General features: G+C 36.3%; 1 protein-coding gene across 1 annotated transcript in view; it reads right to left on the bottom strand.

The window, feature by feature from the left end:
• Positions 1-17655, bottom strand: part of pcxb (pyruvate carboxylase b) — a 238018-nt gene that overhangs the window by 149549 nt on the left and 70814 nt on the right. Inside the window, exon 9 of the mRNA XM_016529777.1 lies at positions 9763-9925. Within this exon, the coding sequence (XP_016385263.1) occupies positions 9763-9925 (163 nt within the window). The remainder of the gene's footprint in view (positions 1-9762; positions 9926-17655) is intronic.

Below are 17655 nucleotides of genomic sequence, written 5' to 3'. Positions count from 1 at the left end.
TCTAAATTGAAACTGAGGATGTGTGAAAACACATCAGCAACTGGGACAGTGTGTGTTTACGTGTGTGTGTGTGTGTATGTTTGAAAATGAGAGATAGACAAAGTAGATGAATATTACAAAGATAAAGATTAAAGAGAGGTGTAAAATAATGGGAAAGAATAAATTAGGCATAAAGATAAAAAAAGAGATGTAGGAGTGATGTAGAAATGCTAAGAGAGAAGTTTCTAAAAATGACATTTAAAACAAGCACTTTGCAATAATTTATTACTTGCATGTAAGATGGATATTCTTTAAAAAAACAAACATATACACTACCCTTCAAGGTTTGGTGTCTGTTAACAATAAACTGGTTACACAAAAATTCTACTTCAGTGTAAAATTCTTTACTGTCAATTTTAATCAATTTAATGCTTGAGAGACAGACTGAGGCACAGTACAGTCACAGTACTTAGAAAAAATACAGAATATCTACAGATGAAATATGGTAGACCCATAGTGAACTAAATGTTTCTCTGAGCATTATTGTTTTATATCAATTTTGGTAGGGGATGCCATGGTACAGACATATATACTTTTAAAAGTAGTATATAATGGTTGGTTGGACTGGTGTTTGTCCCACCCCTCCTCCATTGCAATTTGGATGGCTTGGTAAAAAAGTGACAGGGATGAATGATGCATTTTACTCAAAGTTGAATATTTTTTCAACTCTCGGTGGCCAGAAAAAAATTAGCACAGACATCAATTTGCAATAGACACACAGTGCCTCCTCATGCTGGTGCTTTTTTTTTTTTTTTTTAATTTACATTTGCAGTGCTTCCATTGCAAACAACTGAAATAATAAGCTGGCCAAATAATACACTTTTGAACAATACTATTATTGTATACAAAATTAATAGAATCTGAAATATTTCTAGGGATATACTTGACAAATTTAAAATAGCAGAATTTTCACTTGTGGTCTTATGATTTAGCAATGTATTTTCTTAAACCAGACAGAGATTAAGAAGTGGGTACATGCACTTTAAAAATAATTTTTACTGCTTGCTCAATTTAGTTAATGACCCACATGCAACACAATTCGTCAGTGTTCCACCAACTTACTTTCGCTGCATGCAATCTATTACGACTACTGCTTTGCATGGAATTAATGGTATTTTATGCGTCTTTGAGCAAGAAAAGAAAGTAAGTGTCTTGTTAGTGTTTAATGTTCTTATATGTTGGGATTTAGATCAGTTTCTATTATGTTGACGGTTCAAGGGCTACCATATATAAAAAGTATATTGGTTGATGCTGTATAATAACTGTGCAAATGCCAGCTTCACACACGACATTATATTAGCATGCTGCTAATTATATTGCATTTTATGTGTTATGTGACGGCAACTTAATGTATTTCAGTTCACTGTTTAATTGAATGTTTCCTCAGTCCACAATTGAAAAGTACAGACACATGCCACTCAGTGTATTTCTCCACGAGTACACAAATAACTCTTTTACTCAATAATTAAAACAGAAAGAGAAATAATAACCTTCATAAACAGAGACTAAATGAGAGAAAATAGAAAGAACACACACACACACACAGGTTTGTTTTTGTGAAAAGTGGGGACATCCCATAGGCATAATGGTTTTTATACTGTACAGACCGTATATTCTATTGCCCTACACCAACCCTACCCCTAAACCTACCCCTCACAGGAAACTTTGTGCTATTTCAGATTTTCAATACACTCCATTCTGTGTGATTTATATGCGTTTTGAAAAGTGGGGACATGGGGTAATGTCCTGAAAAGTCACCTTCTCCTTGTAATACCTATGTCATACCCTTGTCATTATACAAATGTATGTCCTCATTCGTCACAAAAACGCGCGCACACACACACACACACACACACAAAGCTACCATTCATAACAAAATAGACCTTTACAGGGTTAGAGGTTATGTTATCATTGCTATGCTTCCACTAAAACACCTGTCAATCACCCATCACTATGGAAACACCAATCTGACCTTTTATATAACACTCTAGACAAACCGTATCAGACAGCCCCATCTCTCTCTCTCTCTCTCGTACTCTGTTATTGTTTTCCCAAAGACATTGTTTTTGCAGTTTCAGTCACGATGCATTCAATTAAGAGGCTTCATGTTGTAGCACAAGACAAAAACCAGGCTGAAGATGAGCCCATGCGAGTCGGGCCTCAGAGCTGAAATAATCTAAAATGAGCAGGTCAGCATGTGCTTTGCATTATTATTTCAGAGTTAAAAGACATATTATCAAGAGTGCATCATTCAGCAGAGCATGTCAGGTCAACATGTTGCTGTTACATCAGGTTTGCTTTTCTCTAGCCCTTCTTCACCACCGTTCATGTCAGGTCTCTTCATCTTTGACAGGAAATTCATTCCTAAGGGAAGTTTGTGATATTTGCACACTGCCATCACTGATGAGACTGATAAATGTCATATCACTGTGTTCACATACACCCTTTGGGATAACTGGTAGATGTAAACACAAATATACAGGTTACTGCTATCTGCAGATATAAATCTGCTTGCTCAAGAAGGCCAAAATCATAATGTAAATACAAAGTTAGATATTCTGCTGCTGTGCCAAACAGTTTACGTTATCGACTGAATGCACTGCAAAATCATTTTCATAATCATTGTTTTCCCTGGAAAAACATCCTTAAAACAAGATCAATTTACCAATAAGGCACGACAGCTATTCAGATTTTTTTTCAGTCAATATCTTGTTCCATAGATTTTTTTTCTCCCTTTTTCACTTAATTTATTGAGGTGCATGCTCAAAACAAGTGGAAAAAATATTATATAGGAAAAAAACTGAATACTACTACAACTGGGTCACTAATAAAAATGAATGAAAATATGACGGACAATTTCCTAATATTTGGTGTGTACCACTTTTTCTATAACAATATCACCAATGCTATCCAAATAAAGGAAGTTAGATAAGGTAGAAATAGATCCGTAATGTAACAGTAGCAAGTCACCTCTTTTTATAGTGAATATTTATTTGGTTTTAACATTTCGATATTTTAAATGGAAAATAGAAACAAGACACAGTATTAGTTCAAAAATAAAACAAGGCATATTAATGCCACTAAAAGTGAGAAATGTCCCAAACAGGTAAAAAAAAAAAAAACTCTTTCATCTCTGATGTGAAAATTTATAACATAATATAACATATAATATAGCATATATAACATAATATTCTATTGAAAGAGATGTATTAAAATGTATTTAATTTTATTATCTTCTTTTTAATTAATCAATTTATTTATTTATTTTAGATTCCTTAAAAAAATAAAACAGAGGGATGTCTAATCCATATACACCAGTAGGCGATAAAAAGAGAGTGGAGTGATGGATGTGTATGTGTGTGTGTGTGTGTGTGTGCATTGCTACACCTGTAATTACTCAGTTATCAGATCTCTACTAAATTAATTACGGTGGCGCTGCAGTTTAGTGTGGGAGGTCTGTGAGTGAGTGTGTGTGAGCAAACGAGACCTCCTTGGTTCTGCAGGAAAGACGCTGTATACAGAAAGAATGGAATACATTAAGCAGTGAAGAAATCAACACACGTCTTCTCTCTGTACATCTCTATATCTCAATCCACTCCCCTCAGCCCTGTTAGTACCAGTCTCTCCCTCATAAAAATTAATCATCTTTCCTTGATGTTTTTACTGCGGATGGACTGAAAAGCAGAGAGATGAGGGAAAAGTAGACCTGCAATGTGAAGAAAGTGAAGTCCCTTATGAATTACTTTAATCAAAATATGTAAAAAAAAAAAAACAACAAAAAAAAAAACAGTAACACTGGATTTGAAATATTGAAATACTGAAACATTGAAATAGGACAACAATGTAAAATAGCTGTTTTCTATTTTCATATATTTTAAAATACAATTTATTCCTGTGATGGCAAAGCTGAATATTCAGCAGCCATTTCTGCAGTTGTTGGTATCACATGATCCTACAAAAATCATTCTAATATGCTAACTTTGGTAATCAAGTAACATTTATTTTTATTACCATCAATGTAGAAATTAGTTGCTGCCAAATGCTGTCAAATTTGATCAATTTAATGGATCCTAGCTAAATAAAAGTATTTAAAAAATCTTACCAACCTTACACTTTTCAGCTTTTGTAAAATGCTTTGTTTGAAAGTCTGTTTGTGCTATATTAAAAATAAATGTTGTATGATATTTTGTTACATAACATTCTAACGTGTGTCTTAAGTGTCCAAATACTTTTTGGGACCACTGCAGATCCCGTACTGAGCTTTCAGCATTGATGAAAGAACTGCATTAGAGAGATGCGTGTGTTTGTGTGCATTATTCATTTCTGTGTGGTCTAAGTGATTCCACTGTCCTCTTTGACCAACCACCGTGATAAACGATTTCATCCCGACCCCAAACCTCAGCCCTGTGCCACTTCTCTATGTCTGCATGCATGCGTATGTGTATCTGAATTATTAAACAACTAAGACCACATGATGGAGCTGATGATAACAATAATGATGTTGATGATGACGACTATGACTTAATCAAGATAACAATCAAGAGCTAATACTGCATTGATGAGGAGAATAATTATAATGCTGTCATTTATGACAATACTTCTTCCCAGGAAGCCTCTCAGTCGGAAGCTAAATGTTTATCACATGATCAAACATGCTCTCACCCTATGTTTTTCCGCCCTTTATCTCGGCAAGGCCTCTTTGATGTATAACTGCTGCGTGAATGCTAATATGGGCATCTTTGTGTTTTCACTTTAACCCTTCAAAGGAATCTGCTGCATTTTATTTTGATGGGAGATGCGAGTTGTAAAAATTGAAATAAAAGTGGTATTTTGAAGGAAAATTTAAAAATGTTTTCCTTCATTACCTGACTTCTAATGTTTTGGAAAACAGCATTTATTTTATCTTCCTGCATAAGGGTTAACAACAAAACCAAAGCCTTCTAAGCACATGCATGATGCTTGTATCTGTTAATATATTATTCTGTGTGTAACGAATTAGTCCACTGAAGGCGAGCGTAGTGAAGAACCCCAGTGCAGTTTATTTACAGTGATCCAAACATCCAAACATAATCCACATGGAAAACATGAACATGAAACAAAACCCAAACACCAAACCCCACATTACACTGTGTGTACTAGCTCTACATAATAATTGCAGTGGGCTGAATTATGAGCTGAGCATGTGCATATAATGTGCATACAGTTGGGTACAGTACAGTATGATCTATTGAATATGCTTCTGAACATTTACAAAATATACTGTCATCATGAAAATTTGAGTGAAAAGTTGAAACATTAACACAATGTCTTAGTATTTAACTTTAAGTCTATAAATTTGTGCAAAATGATCTCATGATTTGAGGTTATATAAAGTGCATCTGGAGCTTTATTGCAAGAACATCTGGCTGTCTGTACAAAGAGTCACAAGAGCAATGTTGCAACTTTACTTATACTTGATTAGTGACCTAGAAACAGTGCAAAATCATATAATCTTTATTTTATTTTGTAATGCGTCTTCATTTTAAATACTACAACTTTGTTCATTTCAAGGTTTAAATGGGAAATACCCTCATATTTTCAATATGATATCATACTTTTGGATCCCTCTGTATATGCATAATAAAACATACACTGTACGGTATAGCTGGGATGGTTGCCCACACATGTACGGTCGCCCACACATTGTTTTAATATCGAGCCTGAGAGTGTGTCTGTGTAAACTGATGTATTTTTGCATTTCACATGCTCTGTAAGGTAGCGTTTCATCCCCGCTGAGAGAAAAAGGCTGATGGGATGAGGAGGAGGAGTATAGTGAGGGAGAGACAGAAAGATATGTGATTGAGAGAGGAATTAAATCTATTCTGATTGCATGAGGAAGCGGATGTGCGTGCGAGTGTGTGAATGTGCATGTGATGGTCACACGCAGGCGGGGCACGATTCACAGTGTCTGTTCACGTTGCAGCAGAAAACCATTGCCATTCATGATCAGACAGTTAGACCTGTTCATAAACAGTACAGTTTTTTTTTAAAAAAGAGTTTGGTTCTATGTTTACAGAGCATGTTTGGATAATATGTGCTGTAGGAGCAGAACTCATACAGTTGTCAACTAGCTGACTGTTGCAATCCAAAACACTGACTGTGTGAACAGAGTCCATATCTCTTATCCATTGATCTTTCCATCAACATGTCCCTAATACATCACTGTCTGCATCTGCCTCTCTCCTCCACCCTGCACATCCATGGATTTACATACCTCCCTCTACCCTGCTCTCTGTCTCTTTCCATATATTGTACAGAACAATACCCTATTCACTCAATCACACTTATGTCCCACTCTTTCCTCTTTACAGAATATATTCCTTTCATCTTTTGACTCTTCTCTTGGTAGGTCATGGAAAATGTATTATTTCTCTCTCTTTTTTTTTTTTTTTACAAAACAAAACAAAACTCATAATAAACAAGCATATGATCTGGCATATTTAAAAGTGACTACTGTGACTGGGAATTTGGGAGCTATAATTTTTGTCTTGTTACCTTTAAAAAATCTTAAATTAATAAATAATCTGATACAAGCAGTACAAGAGGAGGTAGGGAAAAAAGAAGATTTGCCAAAAAATAAAAATAAATAAATAAATAAAAAGAAAGAAGGCGGCGGGGGACATTCTTCCTAAAAGTATTTGGATACATAAATCATAAAATTAAAAAGTGTTCATAAAATGTGATAAATTGCAAAATAACACTCTCTCTTTGATCTGACTGGCCGTACTAACTTGTATGTAATGTGTTCTAAAAAAAAAAACAATAACAACAACATGCCCTCCCTGCAGTATTTCTTTATATGAAAGAAATATTGCTCTGGCTGGTAGAAAATTGTTGAATTCATATGTTTTTGTTTTTTGTTTTTTTTTGGTTCAGCTAATTAGACTGAATGATAAATCCTTAATAACGCTAGGACTCGGCAATGAACTTGATATTGTTGTTGAGCACTGTAGCTGGGGGGAATACACATAAGCCTGTGCGCTTGAACAATTTAATTCGGTATGCTTGAAAAAGGGTAGGAATTTAGGGAAACATAGTTGTTTTTAAGAATTAATAGAAGTTTTTGCTCTTTATAATCCCCCTTTTTTACCTAGACATACAGAGTTACCATTAGGGTGATTAGAGTTCCATTTGAACAAAGTTGGAAAGTGTTTGAAGTCATTTTGCTCCTCAAAAATTAGCTTTAGGCACACATAAATATTGGGTAACTCTATCATGTTTGACTGAGCCAGAGTCAGTCAAATGACAATATAGTTAATATGATGACTATAATTTAGTTAATGAGAGTAAATCAACTGAAATTATTAAGCAGAAACAATTAACTGAATCTACCTACAATTAAACAGCTTTAATTAAATGGTTAAGTTGACTCTTTTAGAAGACCACATTAGGTGAACTTAACGAGACAAGTTTTCAGTGATGTCATGAAACAAGTTTCTCAAATTAGTAAGTAAATTCAACTCCTAAGAATATAAAGTGTGAGTAGACAGTCTCCAAAAGCCAAGCAAAGAGAAATCTACTGTCAACGGCATTTTAATTTAACTGTCCCCATCTCTTTCTGTATCCCACTGTTTCTCAGAAGGACTGTGTGCATTTCTGTGCTCAGGGAGTCATTCTTTCATTTTCTTCACCTCTTTATCTCTCTTGCTCAACTAAAATGCTATGATCTCTTGCTGGGCCAGACATTTTAAGCCCTTTCTCGCTGAGCTTTCTCTCGCTCCCCCCCGAACATTTCTGCTGTTCTGCTGAGAAGAAAAAACAAGAAAGAGAAAATTAAGCAAACAGAGGAAGTGGGAGGAAAGGAGAGGATGGATAGTTGTAAGTTACAGATATAGGACACATTAATAAAAAAATTTAAATGTTGTCATCGTGCACTCATCTCCACATAGTTTCAACCCTGTTTCCCCCCCATGCAATGCTGGAGAGAATGTCCAAGTTTCTTTTTGTCATTTAAGAAAGGAGGACAGTGATAAAAAAGCCATAAACGTATTGCATGTAGTATTGTTTATCATAATTATTTTTAAAATTAGGATAAACAGATGCATTTCACACATCTAACTCACTGACAGACTTCACTTAATGCTGGTTAGATACTTAGTGGTTAGGTTTTTTGTCATTCATGCACATTCATTATTCAGGAACATAGGGATGCGCAATTAATCAAAATAAAACCAAAATGACGATATGACTTAGAGCGATTATCAAATTGCAAAAGCTGCAATTTAACTAAATAAATATATGTGCTGCATGTTTCAGAGCAAAGTGCGGCACAGTGTTCTTTCACACGTGAGCAGCTCATTATCCGCCAGTTTCTGCACAGTCTGTCTCAGAGCTGCTAGTCCTGTGCTAAGTGCTGTTCCACACAAACTCGCTTTCTGCGACTACATTGAGTTTGAGTCGCTTTAACGTGAATTTGGTAACACAATATGCCACAGCCATCTTCCCAAATTTGAATGAGAAGGACTTATCAACAAAAGAGAAGCTTTAGGAGTTCCTTGTGGTTTTCTGTTAAAATAAAATAAAAGATTTTAACATTTGAAATTAAGGCAGCCATTAATATAAGTATTGCAATTTTAATTATTATATAACATAAAATTATTATTATTGTTCTTATTTTATATCTATATTGATTAATATATTGATGAATCACAAAATGTTGGCCAAATTCTGCAGTCCTACAAACAAGCACAGCAAACCTGAAATTTTTAATTGCAACAGCATTTTTTCAAAAAAACTTGTGCAGCTATTGGAACTAAAGAAAAAAGTAGAAAAAAATATCACAGTTTTTTTGGTTGAGAGACAGGCAAACTCAAGCACCCCATGAGACTCAGGTATCTGTTATTACACCAGGCTAAAGACAGAAACAAAAGATAAAGTGAAGATTTCAGGCAGGAGAGATGTAAGAAATAATGAGAAACAGATGAGTCAGAGAGAGCGAGACAGAGTGTTTCCGTGTTTCCACAGGCCCTGTCTCACTTCCTAAACTTTTACTAATGCTATTTTGATATGTCAAATAGTATCCAATTCAGAGCTGAAATATGAAGATGAAACATGAAATGTGTGGCTATATCACCTAATGTCAAAGCAATTTTTATAACACCAACTTTTATCTTGGGTTGGGAATCTTTGGGCATCACATTTTGAAGTCATGATGCAATCACACTTTGCACAGCAACCCATTTAAAAAGGGGCTAGTTTCCTCTTTCAACTCAATAAGAGCACTCCCTGAAAATCGCTTTCAGTCAATGCTCACTGCTCGATGACTCATCAAAATAACGCCTCTTTGAAAATGTGTGAGAGTTTTTGTGTGTGTTTTAGTGTGTATGAATGCAGAGTGCAGAGAGAAATCCAGATAAATGAGCGTAGCCACTGTAATGGCCAGATCGTAAAACAACAGGATTGTAGCTTTAGATTCAATTCTTGGTTTCTGGACAAAAACAGTTATAAAAAAGCTCCCAAAAACATAAAAGTGGTTATAAAACGAGTAAAATTATAGGGAAAGAAAATACCTTTATCTTATTATGAATTAAGCTGTTATTGAAAAGACTAATAACAGAGATTTGTTTCTAGTTTCTTGTTGCTTCACATTTGTTTCCTGTTACTTCACAATCTGTCAAGTCCTGTATTATTAATAGGGGTATGCTACTGTGATTTGCATAACTGCATGTCATTTAGCAGGCATACCTCTATGCGACCTGTGTCTGGTTGAAAACCACGGGAGGGGTCTTCTGTAGTGACCCGGCACTGAATGGCACAGCCATTGATCTGGATCTTGTCCTGCTCGAGACCCAGCTCAGGAAGACTGCAGCCCTCACACACACGCAGCTGTGCGTGAACCAAATCCACACTAACAGAAAGAGAGAAAGAGAGAGACAGAGCCGTTATCAGCACTAACTGATGAATAAACCCTGAAGTGGAGTAGAATTCAATACACAACTTGAAACAGCAATCTCACTTTTATCTGACAATCACAGCTGCATAATTAATTAGCTGATCTTCTTCCTTTTGAAATGTTTATCCATGAAAGAAGTTTGCCCACTTAGCACTCACATCAATATCAAGCAATCTGCTTTGATTCATTTTAATCCATTATGATGTAGAGGTATTGATTGTCAATGAGACACAGTTTCTAATAATCCAAATCAATCCTTCCTTAATTCACCTAATTAAAGTCTTTCAGACTTGATTCAGAGTTTGAAAAAAAAAAAAATCATGTAGAATTAGATTAAATGAATTAAAATGGCTATTCGAAAAGCATTAAGCACAAATACCTTGCTCTCAAAAAAAGGAAATATCTAGCAAATCACTTCAGGGACTAAAGCGATCTGCTATTTTAGCTGACAGGAACTGTGCTAATTGTATAGCTAAGCTGTTTAACAAAGTTGATAAACCACATCAAATTTTATTTAGAGAGAGAGGGGAAAGACTTAAACATGTATTTTATGTTCTTAGTTGGATGTAAAGCATATGGTGCTTAAGAAGCTGCTTTGACATTTCTTTGAAAGACAGGAGGTGTGCTAATGATTTGCCATGAAAATATCAAAAATAAGCGCAAAGCCGCATGCTGTCTGTTACGTAGCTGGCGAGAGTCAATGAAGTGGAAAGGGTGACCTCTGATGGCTAGCAGACGGAAGTTCATGGACCGGATACGTAACACTGTCAAGCATTTAACATACAACACCTGTATAGATCTTCTACTTGTCAACAGTAGCATAGGGTAATGTCAGCAGAAGCACATAAGCCATTCAGAGATGTTTCTATTTGTCTATCTCTCTCTATATATCCATATATATATATATATAGATATAGATAGATAGATAGACAGACAGACAGACAGACAGACAGATATAAATGTAGCTCTCTCTCTCTCTCTCTCTCTATATATATATATATATATATATATATATATAAGTAGCTACATTCTAGAAAAAAATACAATTAGGATGGAACAGTTTTCAAACCTGAGACTTTAAATAGTTCGCTCGCATTCAAATGGAATTGGCATATACATAGATATGGATATGGAAATTCCGTCTGAATGTGAGGTTAAAGTCTCAGGTTTGAATGCATTTTCATCTTTGTCTATTTGCAATTTTTGCTTAATCTACAAATTAATGTTGATGACTGATTTACTATGTGTATTAATTAAGCATTAGCAGAGATCTTTTCTTTTGCACAGAGCCGTTCTTATTCCACAGTGGTTGCAGTCTGGTCCCGGGTCAACTGAGGAATTAATGTTTGTTAATGGTCCAGGTAAACACAAAACTAGTGGACTGTAATGCAACTAGATAATGGCCTAGTTAATTGAAAGAAAATCTAAGGGTGAATATAGCACACACACACACACACACACACACACACACACACAGAGAGAGAGAGAGTGGACATGACTTGCTATTGAACAAAGGAACTAAGGAAGTACAGTACATTAGCAATGTACATTACTGTCAGAGGATGTGAAAGAGAAGAAGAAAACAAATGTATGTGTGAGAGCGAGTGAGAGAGAGAGAGAGAGAGAGAGAGAGAGAGAGAGAGAGAGGTAGGGCATAGTAAATATCACTATATTAGTAGAAAAACTACTGAAATAGATTAAAAGGTCTAGTGTCTGTGTGCTTGTGTATTTTGGGGAGTGTGGATCAAAAAGCATGCATGACAAACTAGAATAGGTCAAAGTGTGAACTGGGGAATATCGACCCATGCAAATATTGTCAAACTCACAAATGCTGTAGATACTCACACAGAATCAGGATGAATCTCACAACATTCTATGGAGACTGACACATACATAAAAATGCACAGCAGCCCAAAAAATATTTTTATGCATATCTACAATTATATATCTCCAGACAAAGTGAATATATTATCAGCATTTCAACACATGAATTTAAGCAACCAACTGTACATTTAAGCAGGGCAAGAGCCCAAACCGTAGCGAAGCAGAACACCACAATAATCTTATCTAATCTTGTGGAGTACCCAGATAATAATCCTTAGTTTTCTTCTGGAGGTTAAGTACAGCCCCAGAGCCCCAGCAGGTTGAGTACAGCCCCAGAGCCCCAGCACATTAAACTATAATGAAAGTATTATTTTTCAGCCTGTTTCTGTTTATAGCTTTTTCTCTCATTATCCGTGCCTACCAAAAATGTGGGATGTGGATGGGATGAAAATATACTGATTATACCCACAAAAAGAAATTTGAGAACAACTCTGGATGAAAGGAAATGCAATTTTGGAAACATATTTTTTTTAAACAGTGACCAGAAAATATACTGCTGTTTTTTTGTCCAGAAGAATGTGGGTGAATTCACTAAATAATTGTTGCCACTGCATGCATTTCAGCTCAAAAACTTTTCCACTAATCATATGCAATCCATACTAAAATGACACTAAATTCTCTAAAAGTTGCAACTGCATTATTCTTATTATCTATGTGTCTATTATTGTCTTATTTCGATATTTTCGTATATAGTTCAAATAATGACTGTTTACTCAGAGCAAATAGTGCCATGACATTGGCATTCTTTTCAGGGTAAACTTTGCACTTATTACAGATTATTCAAAAGTTAGTAATATTGTAAATGAAACTATTTATATATGTTTGTGAACACTGTCTGTTGACTATGACAGCAGTAATTCATTCAGTGATAATTAGTCTCAAGTATGCCATATTACAGCGGTCAATGACATCTCTAGATAGCGCTCAGAACCAGTCTACAAGACTGATGCAAATTGCATTTAGCACAATTTTTGTGCATGCATGCACTGTTATTTGCTACCTGATTAATTCATTTATAATTCCTTTAGTGAAATAGATGCTAAATGCATTGTAAATAGTGCATGCAAACTAAATGGAACTATCAGTGGGTGCAATTTATTTTTAGTCAATCCTTCCTTCTGTATCTTTTTGTGGTCTCTGAGCGTATGAATCTCCAAAGCAAGTTTGAGTCCAGAGATACCTTTAATTTCAATGGCCATAAGGCATTCCACTTCAATAGTGATTCTTGTTTTTGCTTTCTTTTTAATGAGAAACAAAATCAAATAAATAACTGTGAGAGGACATGCAGGAGGTGCTCATGAATAAAGCTGCACAGATAATGTAGAAAAGGAGTTAAGAATATTTTGCTGAATTTTGTTATAATACTTTTAAGCAATACGTTTCTACTGAAACCTTGAATAAACACATCTTCATTCATTTAAAAGCATTTTTTTGTAGTTTGCCTTTCCTCACACACAGGTCCAAAATTAATGTTTTGCCAATGGCAGGAGAATTTTTTAGTCATAAATATTTAGGTCATTCTACAGAAATGTCCACTTTTGGTATGGCAAGATGTCTTAAAATGTATTTCTTTTTTTAACATTTAATCTTAGACCACATTATTAGATTAATTTTTGACTTTATGAATACACATAAATGACAGCCTAATGATTTTTTGTGCATTTATTTAAAGACCACATGTACCATTTTTTTTTTGTCACTGGTGTTACCTTACTTCTTTGGCAATTTTAGAGGTTTTTATGAAATATTATTTCTCGATTTTTTTTAGCACATGTAGTCAGAGTTACAGAAAAATAATGATAATGCAACAAATAAGGAGATTATGTTTTATTTATTTTAATCAGGTTTGTTAAAAGTGTGATTGAATGATGTTAGTTCATTTGCGCAACCATGTATTTCTTATAACAATGAAAATATTTGAAAAAAAAACCCAGTTATAAACAAGTAATGATGCAATCCTTTAAATCTTAACTCTTGAGTGTAGCACAATTCAATGGATGTAAAATTATTATCATGCCATATGTGACACATTTTATTTAATGTGACAGAAAAAAAACACGGTAACACCGGTGACACAATGAATCTACCAGTGACATACATTAGACCAAAGATCCTTATTCTTCAACTATAATTATTAGATGAGACTAAATTGTTACATTTGGCATACATTTGGCATTTAGTGAAAGCAGTTAGTAAAAGACATAAACATAAACTGATCTTCACTGGTGTTACCCATAAGGAAGGTAACACCAGTGACAGTAACACCAGTGACAATTTTCATGAAAAATGCATTTTACAAAATGTCTGCTGCAAGGTATCAAACCATACTCGTATACTCACTAAATTAAGTAGTTTAATTCATTTGTATTCAATTTTTTTTTACAATTCCCTAACAATAAAGTAGGTCATACCATGATACCAGTGACTTCAACTAAAAGCTTCATATGAAATCATGAGATAAATGAGAACATTTCTGATAACTGAAAGAGACAGTGGACTTAACATGGGCCTTTCTTCATAGATCTTCAGGAAACAGGAGGAAGGAAGTCAAGTGATGTCATCAATGTGGTTTGTATTTCAAAATAAATGATTTTTGTTAAATGATAACAGCAGTTGCACAACTCCAGGGGACCACTACTTTCATTATATATTTTATAATATTTATTTGGCATTTTTTAATGTCATTTACATCATATATTTGGTAGTTATGACTACATTATTGTATTTTAAATGGTAGAAAAACCTGTTTTTGACCTTAAAATAAAGCACTTTCCCTCTGTACATGGCTGTGGGGACGAGCAGTTTTGTGGTGCTTGGAATTCTTTATAATTAATTAAAAACAAATATTGCCACATTGATGGCCCAAGAAGGTGTAATTGTTCAAATAACACATTGTTTCATTAAAATATATATTTAAAAAAATTGTAACCCTAAAGTGTTTTTCCAGTGTAATATTTCTTTAAAGGCTAGGGACATTTACATACAATGACCCATTTATCTCCAGACATTTAACTGTATTTTGCAATTTTATGATAATAGTATTACTAATACTATTGTCACAACACACTCGGGGAGCAAGGAACGAGGAAACGAGGAGTTCTTCAATATCACAGTATTTTAATAATCCAATCACAAGGGGAACGTAGGAGACACAGGAACACATGGAAGGACATTCAGAACCGACAAACACTGACTGAAAGGACTAGGGCTTTTAAACACAGGATAATTGGGGGGGACCCAAGCCACAGTCATAACAGCGGCCCACGGTGGAGTCGACAGTGGGAGGAGCCATGGAGGCTGGATGGCCGCCGACTCCAGGGGGCCGCTGTGCCTCGTCGCTCCATCCCACCGGCGGCGGAGCAGGTGGAGGAGGAGCCCGAGGCGGAGACGGAGAGCCAACGAACCAGGGGGATGCCGAGGATCCGGGGGGCCAGGGTGGAGCCGAGGGCTCTGGCGACGAAGGCGGAGACGGAGATCTGCGGCAGAGCCGGAGCAACTGAGGACCAAGGTGGAACTGGCGGGAGGAAGGAGCCCAAAGGAGCCGGTGGGACTGAGCGACGAGGCGCAGCCAGAGGAGAGGAGCCCAGAGGCGATGGCGGGTCAACGCCCGACCAAGGTGGGCGGGAAATGGCTCTCCGTCATCGGTGGGCTCAGGCTGATGCTCCGTACCGCGGAGAGATGGTGGGCTGGGCTCTGGGACCGGAGTGGATCTGGCGAGATCATCCACAGGGCAGATGGTGAGCGGTGACCCGTTTCTCGCCAGAGTCCACTCCACGAAGGCGGTGAATTCCTCCCGAGGACCATCTTCGGCGTTCAGGCTTGCGTCATAGAAAGAGCAGAGTGCGTCGTCCGGGTAACTGGTGGTGTTAGCGACCAACAGGAACAGTTTGGTATGGTCCTTGAGAGCTTTGTCTCCCTGCTCCAGCAGGAGAAGGAGGAATTCGGGGCGAGTGAAGGGATCCATGGGGAACACACAACGGAAACAAAAAACTGAGTAAAAACAAAGAAACAAAACGGAGGGTACAAACGGAGGTAACTGTTTCGGTCGGTTCTTCTGTCACAACACACTCGGGGAGCAAGGAACGAGGAAACGAGGAGTTCTTCAATATCACAGTCTTTTAATAATCCAATCACAAGGGGAACGTAGGAGACACAGGAACACATGGAAGGACGTTCAGAACCGACAAACACTGGCTGAAAGGACTAGGGCTTTTAAACACAGGATAATTGGGGGAAGAACTAGACACACCTGGAATCAAATTAACACAATCAACGGGAGACAGAAACTGGGTCACAGGGAGCAAAAACACACAGACAGGTCCATAACCCTGACAACTATTACTACTACTACTACTACTAATAATAATAATAATAGTAGTAATAATAATAATAATAATTATTATTATTATTATTATCCCCCTATGACAATTTCATTTGTAACAAACAGGACAGGCCACTGTGTCAGTGGCAGCACCATATATCAGATGAATCTATCCTTGTGCTTTTTTATCTTATCTACTATTCTGCTTAGACTCTTTCTCTTGTTGTGGTTTAATGCACCAGTAAGACTGAACCTGAGTGGAACTTTTATTGTGTAAATTCAGTGTAGATTTCTGCATAATTATCCACAGATGCATAGGAATAATTTAGCAAAGCCTGTCTAGAACAACAATCCCAAAATTACAATGAGGTGAATGTCCACTCATGATGAATGCCCCAGCATGCAATTCACACACAAGAACAAAGACACAAGCAATCACTACTGGTGTCAGCAGCTACATACATTTCTGTAATTTAAATATTCGCACATGCTCTCACCTGTGATCTGCTTACAAAACACACATGCCTTTTTTTGCCTATAGGCATCACTTTATTTTCAAACTGCGAACTCATAATTAATGTCTGCCACTGCTATTGAGCCGAGACACCGAGCGAGAAGTTGAGAACATGTGAGGTGTAGAATATCTAATGTCTTACATGCCAAAAAGGAGTGAGGGAGGGGTGTGTAACTAAGAGAGAAGGTACGATTGTGATTAATTCTCTGAGACATATGAAAACCTGAAAAAAGCTAAAGTACAGCAAAAAAGTACACAATGAAGTCAAAATGTAATGTAATGTACTGTGATTATTTGAATGTAAAAAAAAATATCATAGTTATTGCACTACATGCATGTTATTTTAAGTCAGGATTAAAATTGAGCACTCAGTAACAGGGGTCATGGAAATTTGCAATGAGCAAATATTGCTTACTTATCTTATTCTCAATATAGATAGCCACTCACCACAGGTCCAGGGTCAAGCATGTGCTGTTCAAATCGAAGAGGTCAGAGAGGACACATGTCACTCAATACTGATCAAAGATCAGCAGGAATGTGTTAATGAGCCTTTAACGCCGGGCTGACCTTGAGCGGTCGAAGCCACATCCTTCCCACAAACACACATACACATACACATCTTCTGCATATCCGACCGAAAAGTGTACACAAAATTTGCACGCAGATATAAAAGCACATACTGTATGTACTGAGGGGACAAATCCATGTTTCCTATAAGCTTACTTTTACCTCTATTTTCTAGCTCTTGTATTTCATCTGGGTTTCACCCTCAGCCTGCTGTTCACAGAAGCATTAATTATTGGCTTACCGCTTTTATCTGCCACCCCACATTCATGAGTCAGAAAACACATTCAGGAGATAATAGGATAATGATGAAAAAAAATCTCAAGTAATAAATACAACATGAAAGAGACAATGAGGCCAGCAGAGACACACACACAGAGAGAGAGAGAGAGAGAGAGAGAG

This window comes from Sinocyclocheilus rhinocerous, unplaced genomic scaffold (assembly GCF_001515625.1).
Source record: "Sinocyclocheilus rhinocerous isolate Xijiao unplaced genomic scaffold, SAMN03320098_v1.1 scaffold1382, whole genome shotgun sequence".
Lineage (NCBI taxonomy): Eukaryota > Metazoa > Chordata > Actinopteri > Cypriniformes > Cyprinidae > Sinocyclocheilus > Sinocyclocheilus rhinocerous.
Note: the sequence above shows the minus strand (reverse complement) of the source record. Positions and strands in the feature narration are given on the sequence as shown.